The 18,176-nt window shown below is 39.8% G+C and overlaps 1 protein-coding gene across 4 annotated transcripts in view; it reads right to left on the reverse strand.

The window, feature by feature from the left end:
* The window catches only part of EPM2A (EPM2A glucan phosphatase, laforin), a 94,456-nt gene that overhangs the window by 6,590 nt on the left and 69,690 nt on the right, over nt 1–18,176 (reverse strand). For 3 of the 4 annotated variants that reach the window (XM_064598187.1, XM_064598189.1, XM_064598188.1), the window contains one exon: nt 3,575–3,816. The exons of the other annotated variant lie outside the window; for it this stretch is intronic. In XM_064598187.1, the coding sequence (XP_064454257.1) occupies nt 3,575–3,816 (242 nt within the window). The remainder of the gene's footprint in view (nt 1–3,574; nt 3,817–18,176) is intronic. 4 annotated transcript variants of the gene reach the window in all.

Raw genomic sequence — 18,176 nt, forward strand, 5'->3', positions numbered from 1 at the left:
ATTATTTTATTTGAGCATATCTCCTTTTCCACCTTTGCAATGTAATATAGATAAATATCATCTAGTACGTCCTTCAGTAGAAACTTAAGAACTTGGGACTAAAAATATAGTCCCAACTTTGTGATTTTCAAAGCCCTTGCATATCAATCATCTTATTCTATTGTTATAATCCTGTAAGGCAGAAATGATTACCCCATTTTCCAAATGCAGGAATTAGCCCACTCGATATCACACAGCTAGGCGGTGGCAACGAGGCTCAAGCCCACGGGCCTTGGCTCCAAGGTCAGTGTCGGCATCATGGCAGAGCTGAACGCGGTGTTGAGTCAGAGAAGAACTGAGTGTGACAACAAAGGGGTAGCTGAGGACTCTGGGAAGCACGTGCCCTCGCTTGGGAGGCAAGGGCAGACCATTCGTTATCACCAGCACTGCCCTGACAGAGGTCAAAACACAATCTGAGTACTTCCTATGAAGGAAAATGGAATTTTAATGAACAGATTTGGTTTTTTTCAGATGAGTGCTAGATTTGGGAGATTTTCATGTCTCAGGTGAAGGGTACAGACCAAAATTTAAAAAAAAAAAAAAAAGGAAAGAAAAAACCTAACTAACTCCTCTGCATGTGACAAAATGTACAAGAGTAAGGATCGATAGCACAATGGATTATAACAGGTCTGTGACAACTGGTGGTGACAGTCAGGCCTAACAAACTGTCTTCTCTCTCAGACTTCATCTGACAGCATTATGCTACAGCTCAAAACACTTCCAGATGGGTTTTTCTCTAGCGTTCCAAAAATAGTCAGCTGAAGTAATCTATATGTTCATTGTGCTAATATTGTCAGCCACACAGATTAATCTATTGGTCAGAACTTCCCCTGCGACTCAGGAATGGTCATTAACCCTTTGATTACTCCCCCAGTCATGCTGAACCAAAGGAAGCCTTCATTTAGTCTTAGCGTTTGGCCTTTTGCAGGTGGGAGCTTTCCTTCTGCTGTCCTGGCGGTTGCCAGACTGCCTCAATGTGGAAGGTGCTCCACGGTTGTGACCGGGATGGGACCTGGTGACCCTGGGACCCCCAAAAAGGTTTTAACACCACTACGGTGTGCCTTTGGGGATGGAGTTTTCCCTCAGGCTTCTGCATATCCCAAGCTATCGAGCAAATGCCTATTGGTCATCAGGGCCCTGAGGTTATCGGGACAGGGATGGAGAGGGATGCATGCCATAGCAGGTCAGCTGTGCTGAGCTTTGGCTCACATTATACCCTACCGGGTAACAATGCTATAAAATCAGAAGCAAGAAAGCAAAAATCAGAATGCTCTCTGGAAGCTACAGGCACATGAACCTAACAATCTTGTCTGTTTTGAAACCGGAAAAACAAAGCACTTTCCTATCAATCATCTTACTCTATTGTTTTGATCCTGTAGGGCAGAAATGATTACCCCATCTTCCAAATGCAGGAACTAGCCTGCTCGATATCACACAGCTACCCGGGAACTTTCCTTCTGCTGTCACAGGTGCTGCCAAACTTCCTCAGTGTGGAAGGTGCTCCACGGTTGTGGCTGTGATGAGACCCCAAAAAGACTTTAACACAACTACAGAGGGCCTAGGTTCAACCAATGATCTTCCATGCAAGTAAAGTGATTTTTTTTTCCTTGGAAACGGGCAGAGCTCTTATGGCTACATCAAGTTTCTTTGGATCAGCGTTACCAACAGGAATAACCAAACTATCTCTTCCTTCATGAATAAAAATTATACCTCCTCCCCAGTGAGGGTTCAGTCCAGCCTGGGAACCACCTGAGATTCATAAAGAGTCAAGGTGGCCGACGTGCAGTCTCTCTAGGATCCTTGAGATCTTCTGTGCCCACCTGCATCTTGGACTGTTGACTCTGCGGAGACCAGCTACCTCCCTGGCCACTCATGACTTTGTCTAACTCCAGGTGATCATGACTACAAGGGACTACAAGTGCGGTGGTCTGTAGAATGTGCACGGAGAGCCCGGGGGAGCGTGCAGGGAGAGGTGTCTGCAGCAATGTTCTGAGTCTGACTGCCTGTGCTTAAATCCAGGCTGTGTCTCTTTTCCGATGACCCTGACCACATTACTTCACATTTTTGTACCTGTCTCTTCCTCTGCAAGATGGACAAGATTGCATCTGCCTGGAGTGTTGTCAGAATTAAATGAGGTAAGGTATGAAATCGCTGAAGAGAGTGTCTGATACATTATGTACTTTGGGAGGAAGAGGACTGATGGTAGAGCCGTTTCTTACTAGGCACAACTGCCTTCCTTCTTTCCCCCAGAACAGCAGTTCACCAAACTCCCCGAGCCTGAGCCATTCCCGCAGCTCTCTGCTGCCCCCTGCTGACATCTGGTTGATACAAGTAGCGTAACGGTTCTAGCTCTTCCATTCCTTGCCCCGCAAGCACTCTACTGGACCACCAAGCTGAAACACGGAGCATTCCTGTAAAACCCCATGCCTTGGGCCTTGATCTATGCTGTTTCTTCCATCTGGCATGCCCTTCCTTCCTCCCCATTGACCTGTCAAAACCAGGCCCACCTCAAATGCCATGAGACGGACACAGCCTCCCTGTGCTCCCCCCACCAGCACCCCCTAACCCACCAGCAGCACTTGACTCCTTCCTCACATCACGTTCTTCTCTGTATTGTAATAAGTTTTGAACTTCTCTTACCGCCTCTTGCTAGGAGGTCAAAACTATGCCTTACTTGTCTCTCATCGCCCCAGTAGCACGCATGTCATAAAGCTCCTTCACAGAGACATGCTCGGCCGGTACTCGTGCTGGAACTGCAGCCTTGCGATTGCCACACAGCCCGCAGCTGTGTCATCTCCCATGATCTCCCGCTCCAACTATCGCAGTAGCCCCCTAACTGGGGTCCCCAGATCCACTCTGGGCCCATCTCCCATCCATTATCCACAGTGCCAACTTTTAGGTAACACTCTACATTCTCCTGCACCAGAGACTTCCCAAGTTGGCAGCCCACTTGCTGGGAGCCTCTCTCCCACCTCCTCCTCTAACCTTCGGACTTAAGCTCAAACATACCCAAACAAACCTTCCTTGACCCTCTTCCTACATCTGATTTGCCTGTGCATGCCCTCATAGCAGTATCTTCCTAACAAAAATGTCATCATAGCTGTAAATTTCTATTTCTGGTCCTTTGATGAATGCATGTCTTCCCTTAGGACTAGAAGCTCCGCCCCTTTGGGGCTGCATGGAAAAAAAAAAAAAAGGACTAGAAGCTCCATGGGGACAGGGGCTACACCTGCTTTTCCTCACCATTGTATTCCTAGCTGCCAGCATAATGCCACATATACATTAGATACACGATAAATATACGTTTAATAAATAAATCAAAGGAGCCATGTTAAACAGAATCTTAGCCAAGGTGCAAAAATCCGTTAAATATATTAAATCTAAAATCTTATACTGATTCCATTTCTATCATTCATATTTAAGTCATTCAATTATAGACAGAAAGGTATGTAGGTAGGCAGATAGACAGACAGACAGCAAGGGCTTCCCTGAAACACATTCAACAAGAAGCCAGAAAGATTCTTCTGATGCTTACCTTCGGTGCTCATATCTGGTGTCGGCATCCAGATGTAGACCAAGCCTTCTTCCCTATAGAGCTTAATCATGGTGTCTGGTGTCATGGGTTCTGGGTAGCGGTTACAGCCCGAGGAATTCTGTACAATATCCCATTCAGTCTGGAAATTCATTACAGCTGTAATCCCCAATTCATGCTTCAGTTTGATGGTTATATGTTCCACTTGACGAGGGCAGCTACCCAGCCAGATATTTGGTAGAATTCTAATGAGAATATATAGAGGCAACTATTACTATTGTTATTGTCATGGCTTGAACTCTGAGGAGCTGCAGAAAACACGGTGTAATAAAATGCAATTAACCTTTACATCTGGCACAGGAAAAGCTGCCGTAACAATATTAGATGGTATAATAATATTAGTGATATAATAATACTATTGAAAGAAAAAATACTGGTGGTGTCATTTTTAGGGAAATAATTCTATTAACTAAAATGCTAGGAAATAAGCATTAGCAAGCCAAATCTTGCAACATATTAAAATAAGCCCACTAAGTTGTATTTATTCTTTGAATGTATATGTGGTTCAACATTAGGAAACTCATCAACATATTTGAAACACTAACAAGTTAAAGGCAAAACTTCAATGATTATATCAGTAAATTCTGGAAAACATTTGCCAAAATCGGCCATTATTCCTGTTTAAAACTCTACATAAAAATTTCAAATAGTACAGAGGCGCCTGGGTGGCTCAGTCGTTAAGCACCTGCCATCGCCTCAGGTCATGATCCCGGGGTCCTGGGATCGAGCCCCACATCAGGCTCTCTGCTCAGCAGGAAGCCTGCTTCTCCCCCTCCCACTCCCCCTGCTTGTGTTCCCTCTCTCGCTGTCTCTCTCTCTCTGTCAAATAAATAAATAAAATCTTTAAAAAAGAAAAAATTTCAAATAGTAGGAAAACTTTTAAACACCAGAAGCTAACAAACAACAATCTTCTTTTAAACAAAATCAAAGTCAAGCTTATATCCATTAGTACCCAACATTGTCCTATATGTTTCATCTAATGCTATAAGAAGAAATAGAACTATCTGGAAAAAAAGAAAAGAAAATGTTCATATTTTTTCAAGCATGTTTCTCTATCTAATATCCCAAAGGCTGGACCCCGCCCTCAAAGTTTCTGAGTCAGTAGATCTGGGTTGAGAGTCCAAGAATTTTTGGACTTCTAACAAGTCCCCAGGCAACACTGATGCTGCTCGTTCAGTGCAAAACCTTGAGAAGCACTCCCTAAAAGATTCAATTACAAAAGCTATGCAAATATTAAAAGTATTAAGACATCTGGATGAGGGAAAATGTACAAAAATCAAACAGCTCTTCTCTATTCGCAATAGCCAGGTAGAAATGGGGAAGTGGAGGTGAATCTCATTCAAAAATAGAAAGAAAATTGTAAAACATCTAGGAATACATTTAACCAGAAAGATTTATGAAATTTTATTGGACATTAAGAAAAAAAACAATAGGTAGACATACTGTGATATTATGATTTATAATAAGAAATATGTATTTGGTCTTCATCACAGTTTCCTGAGTGATAAAAGCCATAAAGCTGTCTTTTGTTATGTTAATGAGGTAACTTTGGACAGCACCCACCCTGGGCTGGTTGGCAGGGGAACCAACTTTGTGACTAGAGGACAGACCTTCCACCCACCCCTCGGCTTCTGGGAGAAGAGAGAGCTGAAGGTTGAACCAATCACCAATGGCCAATGATTTAATCAATCATCCCTATGTAATGGATCCTGCTTCCTTAGCCAAAGTGCCCTTTATATGCGTCTTATTTCAGCTTGTTGTCTCTAATAATAGGTGGTATACTTCTAGTTACATGATACATTGGAGGTAATAGGATGCATGATGTACTTTCTAAACAGTAATTAGACTTTTGCTTATACACTCAAGAGAATGATTTGACACCATTAAAAATCAATTTTTACTCATCTCATCTTTTAATCTTCTCTTGGCATCAATGGCACTTTAAATAATTTTAAAAATCAGGATTTTTTAAGGTAAAAAGAAATATGGGATTTAGGGAATAAAAATCCTCTGTAAAGGTAGTTTTGATGCAAGACATACAAAACTTCAAAGATATAATAATGAAATTAAAAAATAAATAGATCACAATTATATTATAAATTATACTGTAAAACTTCCAGAGAATTACTACTTTATGAATAGCTCACTATTGGTCATGAGTTACATCAGATTTCTGGCAGCTCAACTATAGATCATCTGAAAAGGTCGGAGGAAACCACTGCACCTAACGGGTATTGACAATCAACCCAGAAGTTCCCAAACCTGACTTTGCATTCAAGCCACATGAGTTTTTATAAAAACTTGTATTACCAACATCTAGTCCAGAGGTCATCAGTCATTAAGTGTCTGTGGAGTGAGGTCTATGATTCTGTGGATTTTTTTTCAAGAAATTAACCAGGTTATATATATTACATATGCAGCCCGATTCCAAAACCACTAGCCTGGCCAATCCCAATAAATATGTAGGAAGTTAGTATAGAGATCTCAATACCTTTTAATAGCACCAAAAAATACAGCAATGAAAGGGCATGGATTGCTCAGCCCTACACACGCATATAAGAGTTAAGTCCTTACCATTCTCCAAAAATACTTTCAAGACTAAAAATGATCCCCAGACAGAAAGTGGGGAATGGGAAACTGTTAGGAAAGAGTAGCTATGAGGATGTGTGTCTATGTGTTTAATAGGTAGCATCTTCTAAAAAGTCAAAACTAAATCTACTTCTGAGTCATGACAAGTATTTAATACAGCAACATTCATTAAGAACGTACTTTGGCCAAAAAAACGAATGTACTTTTGAAGATAAAAGATTTATTCATTTGAGTTTTGACTACTGCCACCATGATTCAACAAAATTTTATTTAAATAAAATCCATCCTAGTAATGTTACAACTTAGCTAAAGACCGGGGATGGGGGGCGGTGGGGGTGAGGGTTTCGGGAGTAGATGGATAGCTGACATTCTGGAACCTTATTTTGTTGGACTGCAAATCAAAATCAATTTCGCTCATTTGGGGGAATCTGGATTTGTGGTTCCAGGTAATCACATCACAATACTACAATGTTCGCTTCACCTGTCAGGCGGGGCCCCTGTTACAACAGCTAGTGAAACGTATGAATCAGAGCCCGCTTGTTCCATCTCTGCTGTCAGTCAAAGGGGGCCTTACTGGCAAAAATGAGTACATCAGACAGAATCAGCATCCAAGCACTTTGCAGAAAATACCACCGGGTTTTGACAGGAGGAGGGGGCATAGGAAAAACAGAAGGTATCAGCAAATAAGCCAGTTGTATGAACTCCACATCTCAAGTTCCATCACTAATGGCCTTGAAAAATGGCAGAATAACCTCTTCCTGAAGGTGAAAATTAGCATTATATTTTGTCCATAAGAAAAAAAAGTTAGGAAACACGGGATGATGAGATCAATGTGTGAACATAGAATATGTTTATTTTTTATCACCCCAAGAGACCACAACTATTAAAAGCAGTGCCTTCTTCTAAGCCATAAAAACACAGCACCATTTCAAAGAGGGAGAAAATGGATTTTGCTGAGGTTCTTCATAAAACCCAGCTAATGATTCAGGAGTTTAAAAAAAAAAAAATGATTAGCACATTTTCTAAGTTGGATAATTTTGTTGCATTTACCTTATTTAATATTTTATGGGCAATTCAACGTGAAATTAAAATGTGATCTGGCTTTTAAATAATGGGTAAAGAAAAAAAAGTCTATCAGTCCTATCATTTAGATCTCATTACTGGGAAAGCAAGAGAAACGTTAAAATCAACCTCCAGTAAGCTCCAAGCTTCATTAGCACATGTAACTCCTTCTGCTAAAAATCTGCCCTCTAGTGTTAAGTGTTACGTTATTAATAACAAACTTCTACCCCAAAGACTCCAGTTAAGGCTGAATGACTGCAAAAAGACAAATTTCAATTTAGAGAGTGATACTAACTTCTTTATTTAAAAAATAGTTTTATTATAGTTTGCTTATAGGTTATAGACTATAGTATATAGAGAGCACATGCTAATTTCTACAGGTACACTTAGTTTCTTAGATTTTTTTTTGGATGTGCTATGTAGTTTATAGCCACATGAAGCAAATATTTTTGTCATATGTTTTTATTTTCTATATTTAAAATGCCATATAATAATTATTAAGGTTGTTATGGATTGACTTGAGTCTCCCCAAAATTTCCATGTTGAAGTCCTAACCCCAGCACCTTAGATGTCACCTCACTTGGAGATAGGGTCCCTACAGAGGTAATCAAGTTAAAATGAAGCCATTAGGGTACACTCTAATCCAGTACACCTGTTATTCTTATAAGGGGAAATTTGGACACAAACACATACAGAGAGATGATGTGAAGATAAAAGAAGACAGCTGTCTACAAGGCAAGGAGAAGGGCTTAGAATAGATCCTTCTCTCAAAGCCCTCAGAATGAATCAACCCTATAGACACAGTGATCCTGAACTTTTAGCCTCCAGAACTGAAACAAAAATTTTCTGTTGTTTAAAAACCATCACAGTTCATGGTACTTTGTTAGAGCAGCCCCAGAAAACTAATACAAAGTCTAAACATTCAGACTTAAAATATATACATTCAACCATCCAAATTCTTCAAATATCCATAAATGAGGTATACTTAAAGTAAAACATTTTAATAGATATTTTTCACCTTTCATTCTGATCTTTGAAATTCTACAATTAGCTTTTGATTGTGGCATCCCAGTTGTCCTCTTATACAATAGTACTACCCATTCTCATTCCTTGACTCATGTCCTTCAGTCCATCACTTGAGCATCTCCAACATGGCAGATAAGATCATCAGGCCCCTGGTTGTGCTATTTGGGTTTCCTTCTTAATCTAATAGCTCAGTTCTAAAGTTCTGAACTTTAGAACTAGGTACCTAGTTTTCATAAATACAGTACAGTCTTGGGCCTGTTTGCTTGGCTTTCAGAGAATGGATCTCAATGGAAAATCACCTGAAATGTATAAGAGCACAGTCTTTGGACTCACAACTTGTTAAGATTCTGAGTCCAAGGGTGGCTCAGTCAGTTAAACATCTGCCTTAGGCTCAGGTCATGATCCCAGAGTCCCAGGATCAAGTCCCTCATCAGGCTCCCTGCTCCGTGGGGGGTCTGCTTCTCCCTCTGCCCCTCACCCCACTCATGCTCTCTGTCTCGTTCTCTTGCCAATAAATAATAAATAAATAAATAAATAAATAAATAAATAAATAAATAAAGTCTTTAACAAAAAAAAAAAAGAAGATTCTGAGTCCAAGAGACTTTGGCTTTCTTGGTTTTGAGGCTTTGTTGCCCTGAAATTTGGTTTATATGCCACACTGACAGATTATAGCAATAAATAAGGCAACTGTCACACTTCACTTTCTTAGTCAGTCAAGGTAATACAAAGATTGAGGCAAATAACTAGGCTAAGCAGCCTCAGTTGGTTACTGTGATACAAAGTTCAACAAAATGTTCTGTCTCTTGGCATGTTAATTTTGCTTCCAATGCTGAGCACTCCTTGAAAGAGTAAAATGTCATGTTTAATACGTTCTCACATACTGAACTTGAAAGGATTTGTTTAAAATTAATCACTTGCATAATGAACTAGTAACCACTGAAGATCAAGGAAGTAATTAAAAATTAAATGTAAGATTTTTTCCTGTATTTGTTTTAAAATCATTCCGTCCATTTAACAAATAGGTAACGATGCCTCCTTTTTGCCAGGCAGTCAACAGCCAACGGTGAGCAAGACAGTCAAGGTATATGCCCTCACGCAAGCCTGCATTCTTGGAGGAAGACAGGCAGTGAGCAAATGAACATGCAAAATGTATAATATTTATTTGTAATGTGCTATTGAGGACACAAACAGGGAGTTAAAATAGAAAATCACAGGAAAGCCAGACTTCAGATAAGACAGTGAGGAAGGTCCTCCCCGAAAAGGTGACATTAAAACCGAGACCTGATGTGGGAAAAAGAGTGAGACATTCAACATTCCTATGGTGAGAAAGAGTGAGGTAGACTTTAGGAACTGAGAGAAGCCCAGAAAGGGCAAGAGAGGGGCATGGCATGACTTAGATTGAGAAGACCCTGTCGGGCCTCACTGACCTGCTAGGGAATTTGCATAACACCACAAATGCAATGAAAAAGCAGTGAGAGGTTGTTAAGTGGAGGAGTTACATGGACTTGTTTTAGCATTTTTAAAGGGTGACTCTAGCTGTTAGTGGAAAATGGATTGGGCAGAAGCTAGAGCAGGAAACTATCGAGGAAAAGGGAAGACCTTTGGGAGAGTGATGGCTTGGGATAGTTATTGGTGCAGATAGAGAAAAGTGGATTAACTCAAAATGTACTTTAGTGGTGGAACCAGCAGGATTTGCACATTAATTAGACGAAAGAGTAGAGAGAAAGTGAAAATTCAAAAATGACTCTAAGTTTACTAATGTGATACTATAATCTACAGTTTCTTAACCAGGTCTGCCTTCAGTGAAGCCTGGCGCTCTCTAAGTTTATTTACTATGTATTTTTACAAGTTTCAGAGTAATCAACATTTTATACACCAGGCATCATGCTTATGGCATCCATATGCTTAAAGGCTTAATGATATCAAACTATTCAAACTTCTTTTCAGTTTTCCACACAAATCATTATATCCGTTATAGAAATGTTAATAACATAGGGGTTTTATTGATGTAAGAACTTTGTATGCAGGATAAGTTGACTATCAACTAGATTTATCTCATTTCAAGGAAATATCCACTGTAGACCAAGTGGTACACAGGAAACTGATTTATTTATTTAATCAATTCACTAAAGAGATATTATTAAAATTTATTTTTTATACCTGTGGGTCTTTATTTCAGCTCTAGAACAACAACAAAAAAGGAACTTAAAACGCATGACAGCAAATGAAAAAAACGCATTTTTCTTCTTTTTTACAGTAATTCTTCAATGCCAACCAATCATCTGATTAATTAAAATACAAGAAATTTCTAGTATGAAAAAAAAATTCTATTCAGTACTTGGAACACAATAGGTGTTTTCGCTATAGTTTTCTTGGCCAAAAAAAAGTGTGGGATAGTTGTACAATTATTATCCATCTAAACCAGAGCTTCTCAAATATTAATGTGGAGACACATCATCTAGGGATCATCTCAAGATGCAGATAGTGATTCGGTAAATCTGGGATGGAGCCTAAGATTCTGCATTTTTACAAGCTCCCCTGTAGTACCAAGGCCGCTGGCCCTTGTAGCAAGGAGTCCTCTGATGGTATTCGACCTAAATACTATCATTATTTTATTATACATCACAACAGTTCACTATAGTTCAGTACTCAGTACTTCAGTACTCAGGCACACTGATGAGTAAAAGAAGATCATCCTGCTAGAACAAACAGGAAGACAAGCATTTTATCTCTACTACTGATGCTAGTATTAGAGGCCTAATATTAACCATGCAAAGAGAACGTTATTTTTTTTAATTCTAATTACGGAACATTTTAAAATCTCTTCAGTCCTCTTTCTTGATTTTCCAGGGAAGAACCTGCAAGAAGCCAAATGACTGTCTTATGTAACAACCCTCCTTGGCTCTAAAACATTCCTCCTTTCTCCTTTTTTATAGTGCTCATCGGCTTCATGATAGAGACCTAAAATTTCCTTTTGTGTCATCTTTTTAAAATGTAGTTGGGGATTTTTTTACATGTAGATGCTGAAAATCAGGGAAAACTCACATAAGACTTGAAATGTCTAGGGAGGGCATCAAGGGAATTAAATGGTTGAAAACTCTGATGCCATCAGCCGTGTTGCAGCAAGGGGTGTTAGAAATTAGGTAAGGTTCCAGAAGGACCAACAAGAAACCCCTCCTCTTCCCCTTCGAGACGTTAGTAGTTAGGATGGTAAGACCAGGAGAGATGTTAAACCACAAATATTCTAATACTGAGACCTACCAAAGCCCTGGGACATTTTGCTTCTTTCATTCAGCCTGAAGTCAGGGCACATACAGTATATTTCACAATGTACAGAGAGAAGTCATGGTAGCCAGTAAACCCTCCTAAAGATAATGCAAATCGAAAAGGCCTCTTTTAAATTACCCACAGATCCTGAAGACCCAGAGCTATGGGAAAAGAGGCCAGGAATTAGTGATACTTCATCTCCTTATGTTATCCCTAACTAGGAGAGGTCTTAAACAGACATGTAATCTAATACAATTCACAAACAGGCTAAGTCCCAATCATACCCCAACCAAACTGTCATATTTAAATTGGTAATCTTCAACAACCCCAGTCATGGAGAGAGTGCATGCAGTTAAATGGTGCTCTTATCGGCAGCTAATTTGTTCTGGCAAGACCTTCCCAGGGGCGCCTGGGTGGCTCAGTCGGTTAAGCATCTGCCTTCGGCTCAGGTCATGATCCCAGGGTCCTGGGATCGAGCCCCGCATCGGGCTCCCTGTTCGGCGGGAAGCCTGCTTCTCCTTCTCCCTCTCCCACTCCCCCTGCTTGTGTTCCCTCTCTCGCTGTGTCTCTCTCTGTCAAATAAATCAATAAAATCTTTAAAAAAAAAAAAAAAGACCTTCCCAATAGAGTTTTATTTAAGATCATCCATTCCACTGACCACTCATTGAAGTGCTCAGTTGGTAGAAATCAGCCTTAATTTTTTTAAGCTAAAATTGCCTCTTCTGTGTTTCATAGCCCAGGACATTGTCATTTCCATCTGGTGCTATGCAAGTGTTTCAATTTCTTCAAGACTTTTGAAGATATTTATTCTGTACTCACAACTGGGCTTAAGTGTATGGAGAAATGTTAGGATCTCAAACTTTTTAAACATATCTGATATCTAAAGCATATGTCCCTTAAACAATATGAACCAACCATAGGCTCCCATTAAGAGAATTCAGTCTAGTGTCAGAGAGCCAACACCTATCAAGTCGCATCCAGCACAACTGATACTCAACAGACAGTTTAATGTATTCCTATCTCAGTTCCATCTCTGTTCCAGATTATATCCCTAGGTGATAGCATGTATCCTATTGATCACTTCCATTACCACACATACACCCAGTTTATTTTTACTAATGTTTCTGTCTCCTTCGTAAGCTCTCTTAAGTGTGAGTGTTTCTCAGAGTTCCAGACTGTAAGTCATCTCCCAAATATACACTGCCACCTATAACTGTCATCTACATGCTGGTAAATTCCAAAACTATTGCCTCCAGCTCAGACCTCAATGTCCTACTGGAATTCTCCATTCAATGTCCCATTAAGTACCAAATGAACTCATCTTCACCATCTTTCACTCTTTGCTCCCTACCCAAAAACCTAATTTTCCTCTGGTGTTCTTGGTCTCTGTAAATTATCCCACAGCTGCCCAATCATCTAAGCCAGGAAACTTCACTTAATTCTTCTCTCTTCCCCTTCTTACAGTCATTAACCCATAGAAGTCAATCTCCTAAATAGCTGTCTATATTAGCTAGTCTACATTATCCCCTAGTCTACATTAGCATTGCTTCCCTTCAGATCTTCAACACTTACGAAGTGAATTACACCAACAGCCTCCTAAGTGACCTCCCAGTCTGTCTCCCTTCCACACTGTAGCTACAGTAATCTTGCTAAAACAGAAATCTGATCATGTGACTCTCCTACCTAAAATAGTCAGATGCCTACCCATCACTTTTATATAAAGTCTATAAGCCTTTGGTCTGATATTTGGAATCTGACCCTACATACATCTCTGATTCCACATCCCCAAGTGAACCCCACCCTCCAATTTAGGAGAGATATTTGTAATTCTCCTGAATGCCCTGTATTCTTTCGCTGCTGCTTAACCTGATGTTCTTCCTTTTAAAATGCATTTTCAGTGCTCATCTATCTGATTAAGCCTATTCAGTCTTCTCTGATTGCCCATAATCTCACTTAGGTTCTCCTTCTTTGTGTCCCCATAACATAAATGAACACACACCTCTATTTCCAGCTCTGGACTCTCACTCTGAAATGTTGGTTGTACTGAGCATTTCCTCCTCTATACTGTGAGCTGCTTGAGAACAAGAATGATCTTATTGAGTACCGTATTCCCAGAACTTAACAGTGTACCCAGTACACTGTTAGCAATTAAAAGCAAACAGGTGACTGAAAGAATAAATAAATGAGTGAATGAACAACTATAGAAATGTCTTTATTTACGATATTTGGTTCATTCAACTATATGAGGATTTATTCAACTATCATCAATTGATCAGCGTTTCTATGACTTTTGCAAAACTGTGGTAAAGATATTTTAACTGTGTTATCCCAAAAATATATGTATTAAATTACTGGTTGAAATCAGTTCAAAAATAACAATTTTCTCTGTACTGTGGAAGCTGTTTTTAGCCAAAATATAAAACTATGTCCCTTAACATTGTTACCTTTTTTGCCTTTACTGCCAGAAAACTTAAAGACAAATCTAGTGTTTGATAGTAGTTAGACCATCTCAAATCCTGATAATTTCAATCCCATTTGATCTCATAGATGGTCTATGTCTATGCTAAACTCCTCTACTACACATGATTTCTTTTCTAAAGTCTTCTATCATAAATGATTATATTTGTAAGTAGTTGAAGAATGGTGGCGAAACCTAATCCTCCAAAATACTTGTTTCTTCTACCATAAGTCCCAGGCATTAAACATCCACATAAAAGGTAGAGAACAGCCTCTATACGAGCCATACAGACTTGTAGCAACCTACCAGAATCCTTGAGTCTTGAGTTAGTCTGGTTCTGCAGTTATGCATGTCAATCTAAAGGTCCCACTCACACAAAACTGATTGAATATTATAGCCGCCAGCACAAATTATCTGCAATAATAAAGTTCCACTCATGCCTGGAATGTGGTCACAACTTTATAAATTATAAGCCATGGCCCACATAAGTTTTGTTTTATTCCATGTAGTATTTTAAATGTTAGCTGTTAATGTAGGTAGACAAATTTAGCAGACAATAACAAATGTGATTCTAGAGCAGTGATTCGCAAGCCTGGATACATACTAGAATCTCTTGGAGACATCTTTAGAAATACTTAGACCAGATCCTCAATTAAAACAGAATTTTGGGGGCACCTGGGTGACTCAGTCGGTTAAGTGGCCACCTTCAGCTCAGGTCATGATCTCAGGGTGGTGGGATCGAGCCCCACGGCAGGCTCTGCACTCAGCGGGGAGTCTGCTTGAAGATTCTCTCCCCCTGTCCCTCCCCAACACCCTCCCCTGCTCGCTCGCTCTCTTTCTCTGTCTCTCTAAAATAAATAAATAAATCTTTAAAAAAAAAAAAAAAACAGGATTTCTAAGGTGGTGGTGTGGGGCTCAGCATCATTTTTTCCAAGGACCCCAAGTGATTTTGATGTGCTCAGAGTCTTGGGAACACTGATTCAGAGCCTGAGAGAGAGGTGAGAGTTGGAGATTAAGATCTGTCTATCCTATTTTTTTAAGTGGAAATAATTCCACCTTTTAAAAATCAAACATTTACCCCACTGAAATGGGACTGGCTATAAAAACCTGAATTGGAAAAAGAAAATTAGAGGTGATTACTCATTTTTAAAAGGATTTTCTGTCTTTATAAAGGATTAATTTAAGCATTTCTTCAAGTGACAAGCAGTGATTTAATTGATTTGTAAACTTATCTCAGTTATTAATTATGCTTGTGACCCTGCAAAGTCACTGGAATCTCTCTAGACCTCAATTTTCTAATGTGTAAACTGAGAGAACTAGAGTAAAGAAGCACCTTCCCAGCTCACATGGTACTTACTGCACATCGATGCCCAGATGTTACATGGAGATGACGGTGGCCAAGGGCACAGACTCTGGAGCCAGGCTGCCTATCTTTGAACCCCAGCTCCACTAATTCTGTTATACCTTGGGCAGATTATTAACCTGCCAGTGCCTCAGTTTCATCAACTACAAAACGGCATTAACAATACTCTACATCTCACAGGGAGATTAGTTGAAATAATACATGTCAGAGCATTTAGAACCATTCCAGGCACATACTAAGCACTATGAAGGCATTAGTTATCATTCCTATTACTCGTGGTACACCCCTGAAAAAAGTCAGGGCCTTTAGTGTATTAAGGCATTGGTGAACCTCTAAGAAGGGGAAAAATCATGGAGCATTTCAGAAATATATTTGGCCAGGTAAGGTTTGATGCTCTATAGAGCACATTTTCAGGAAAGCCTCACTGCATGATTGTTGTGTCCCTTAAACGCTGGTACAGGGTGACCCATCTCTATGTCTTAGGGACATAGAAAACTATGGCCCATGGACCAAACCCAGCTCACCATCTGTTTGTAAATACAGTTTCAGTGGAACACTGCCATGCTCATTTGATAACATATTGTCTATATCTACTTTCACATTACAACAAAAGAGCTGACTACCTGCAACAGAAACCATATGACCCAGCAAGCCTAAAATGCATACTGCCCAACCCTTTACAGAAAAGCCTGCCGATCCCGCCTTATATATGTAATGTATTGGGGAGCCAATAGCTCTGCCCAGAGTAACTTAATCATCAAGACAAATCTGATTTTATGAATGGGATTTCTGGTCCATCAAACCAAAGGAAACATTCATCAATGTGGGAAGGAAAGAGAGAGCGGCTATGAGGGTGGGAGGCTCTCCATAATTGGCTGGAAAGGATAAACAGCAAGGATCACAGAAGAAGAGCTGCTGATGGGGAACAAACAGAATGCAACTGGGAAAACAGAAGGTGACTTGAAGCCCTTCACCCTGGTTGAAGGTGCTAATGTATGACAGGCACTTTCTCCCAACATCTCCCCAAAAGTCTACACACCCTCCCCAAAATATTAGCTTTTGTTTATAATTACTACTATTAATCAAGTACAATCCTAGGGGGAAAAATGTTTTTCTTAGGCTCTTTGATTCTTATAGGATAGGTATTATTATCCTAATTTTATGGATGAATAAACCAAGCCATGCACAGTTTAAGCAACTTCCCCATATCTAATCAATGATTGAGCTTGTAGTCACACAGCAGGTTTTTTGGTCTCAGATTTTCCATCATGCCTCAACCAAGATTTTCAGTTCTAGAACTTCTCTTAAGTGCAGAGAGATGCTATCTAAAATTCTGATGACCAGGATTTCTTAGGCATGGTGCTAGATAATTGTTTATCACTGGGCAGAGCTTTACTATTTCTACCCATATTAATAATCTCTTGCTCTCCACAAGTTCCGCTCTTGGTGGGGGTGAGGGACAATAGGAGATGGAGGGGCAAGGTGATATAAGGCATCTGCCTACATCCTGCATAGACAGCAGCCCTGATGAAATTTATCCTACCAAGAAAGATAAAGAAGGAGATTCATTCAATATGAATAAAAACACAGGAAGCTATTAAAGAATAGACAAAAAACCGCACCGTTTGAAATGGCAGCTGCAAACCTTATCTCCTATATTCCGTTGCTACAAAGACTAGCCAGCTTTTCTTAGCCAAATGTGAATTAGAAGAAACATAATTTAGTGTTTAGAAAATATGCCTAATTTTCCACCAAAGCTATACAATTTGCCTTGAAGTAAGGAATTCAACATCAGCTTTTTAAAATGATGGTGATTAAGTAGACTACAATATACTTCCAGTGGTCTGTTCTTTTCGTTATTTGTGGCACCCTGATGAAAAGTAATTATGCTTGGGCGAATTTTCCTCTTAGATGTAATTTGGACCACTTATCCGAGATTCTCGGAAGGGAGCTGACTTGACAGCTAAAAGAGAACACCTGTTTCTATCAATGTAAAGGAAGCTTTCCTGAGAGCCCTTACCTCTGCCTAGCAATGCATAGCCCATCTGCAGTGAGAAACATTGAGTGATGTATTAATGAACTGCCTTCTCTATCCAGCAAACAGAATCAGGAATTAAGTGGCGGGTTTTTTATATTACATAAGGAAAGGAAGAAGAATGGTCATGAATATAAAATAACCACAAGAGAAGAGGGAGTTTGGCAGGCATTGAGAACCCTGAGTAATACTGATGCCCACCCTATTGACCAACACACCTGCCACAGTATGCCCCTCAGTTACTCAAGAGCTTTCTTAAAAATTTTCATAATTTCGGATTCTGTTATTTTATTAAATAGGTCAAAGGGATCTGTCGAAAATGTTCATGTATCTTTTATTGTTTCCAACACAAATTACAGGTGTGAAAATTCTATCCATCCTCTTCTCATTGATATTAAAAGTAGGCAGCTGGCGTGATACTTATGGTACATAAAAGGAGGATGGTCCTATGGCATTATTGAAACATTAAATAATTCCATTTCCTGACTAGGATCTATGAAGCTTCAAATATACTTTTAGGAGGCTTTGTTTCTTTTTTTTTTTTTTAAGGTTTTATTTATTTGAGGGAGAGAGACACAGCGCGAGGGAACATAAGCAGGGGGAATGGGAGAGGGAGAAGCAGGCTTCCTGCTGAGCAGGGAGCCTGATGCAGGGCTCAATCCCAGGACCCTGGGATCATGACCTGAGCTGAAGGCAGACACTTAACGAATGAGCCACCCAGGCGCCCCAAGGCTTTATTTGTTTC

The sequence above is a fragment of the Mirounga angustirostris genome, unplaced genomic scaffold (assembly GCF_029215605.1).
Source record: "Mirounga angustirostris isolate CCGP_5_RB_7025 unplaced genomic scaffold, mMirAng1.0.hap1 SCAF_8, whole genome shotgun sequence".
Taxonomy (NCBI): domain Eukaryota; kingdom Metazoa; phylum Chordata; class Mammalia; order Carnivora; family Phocidae; genus Mirounga; species Mirounga angustirostris.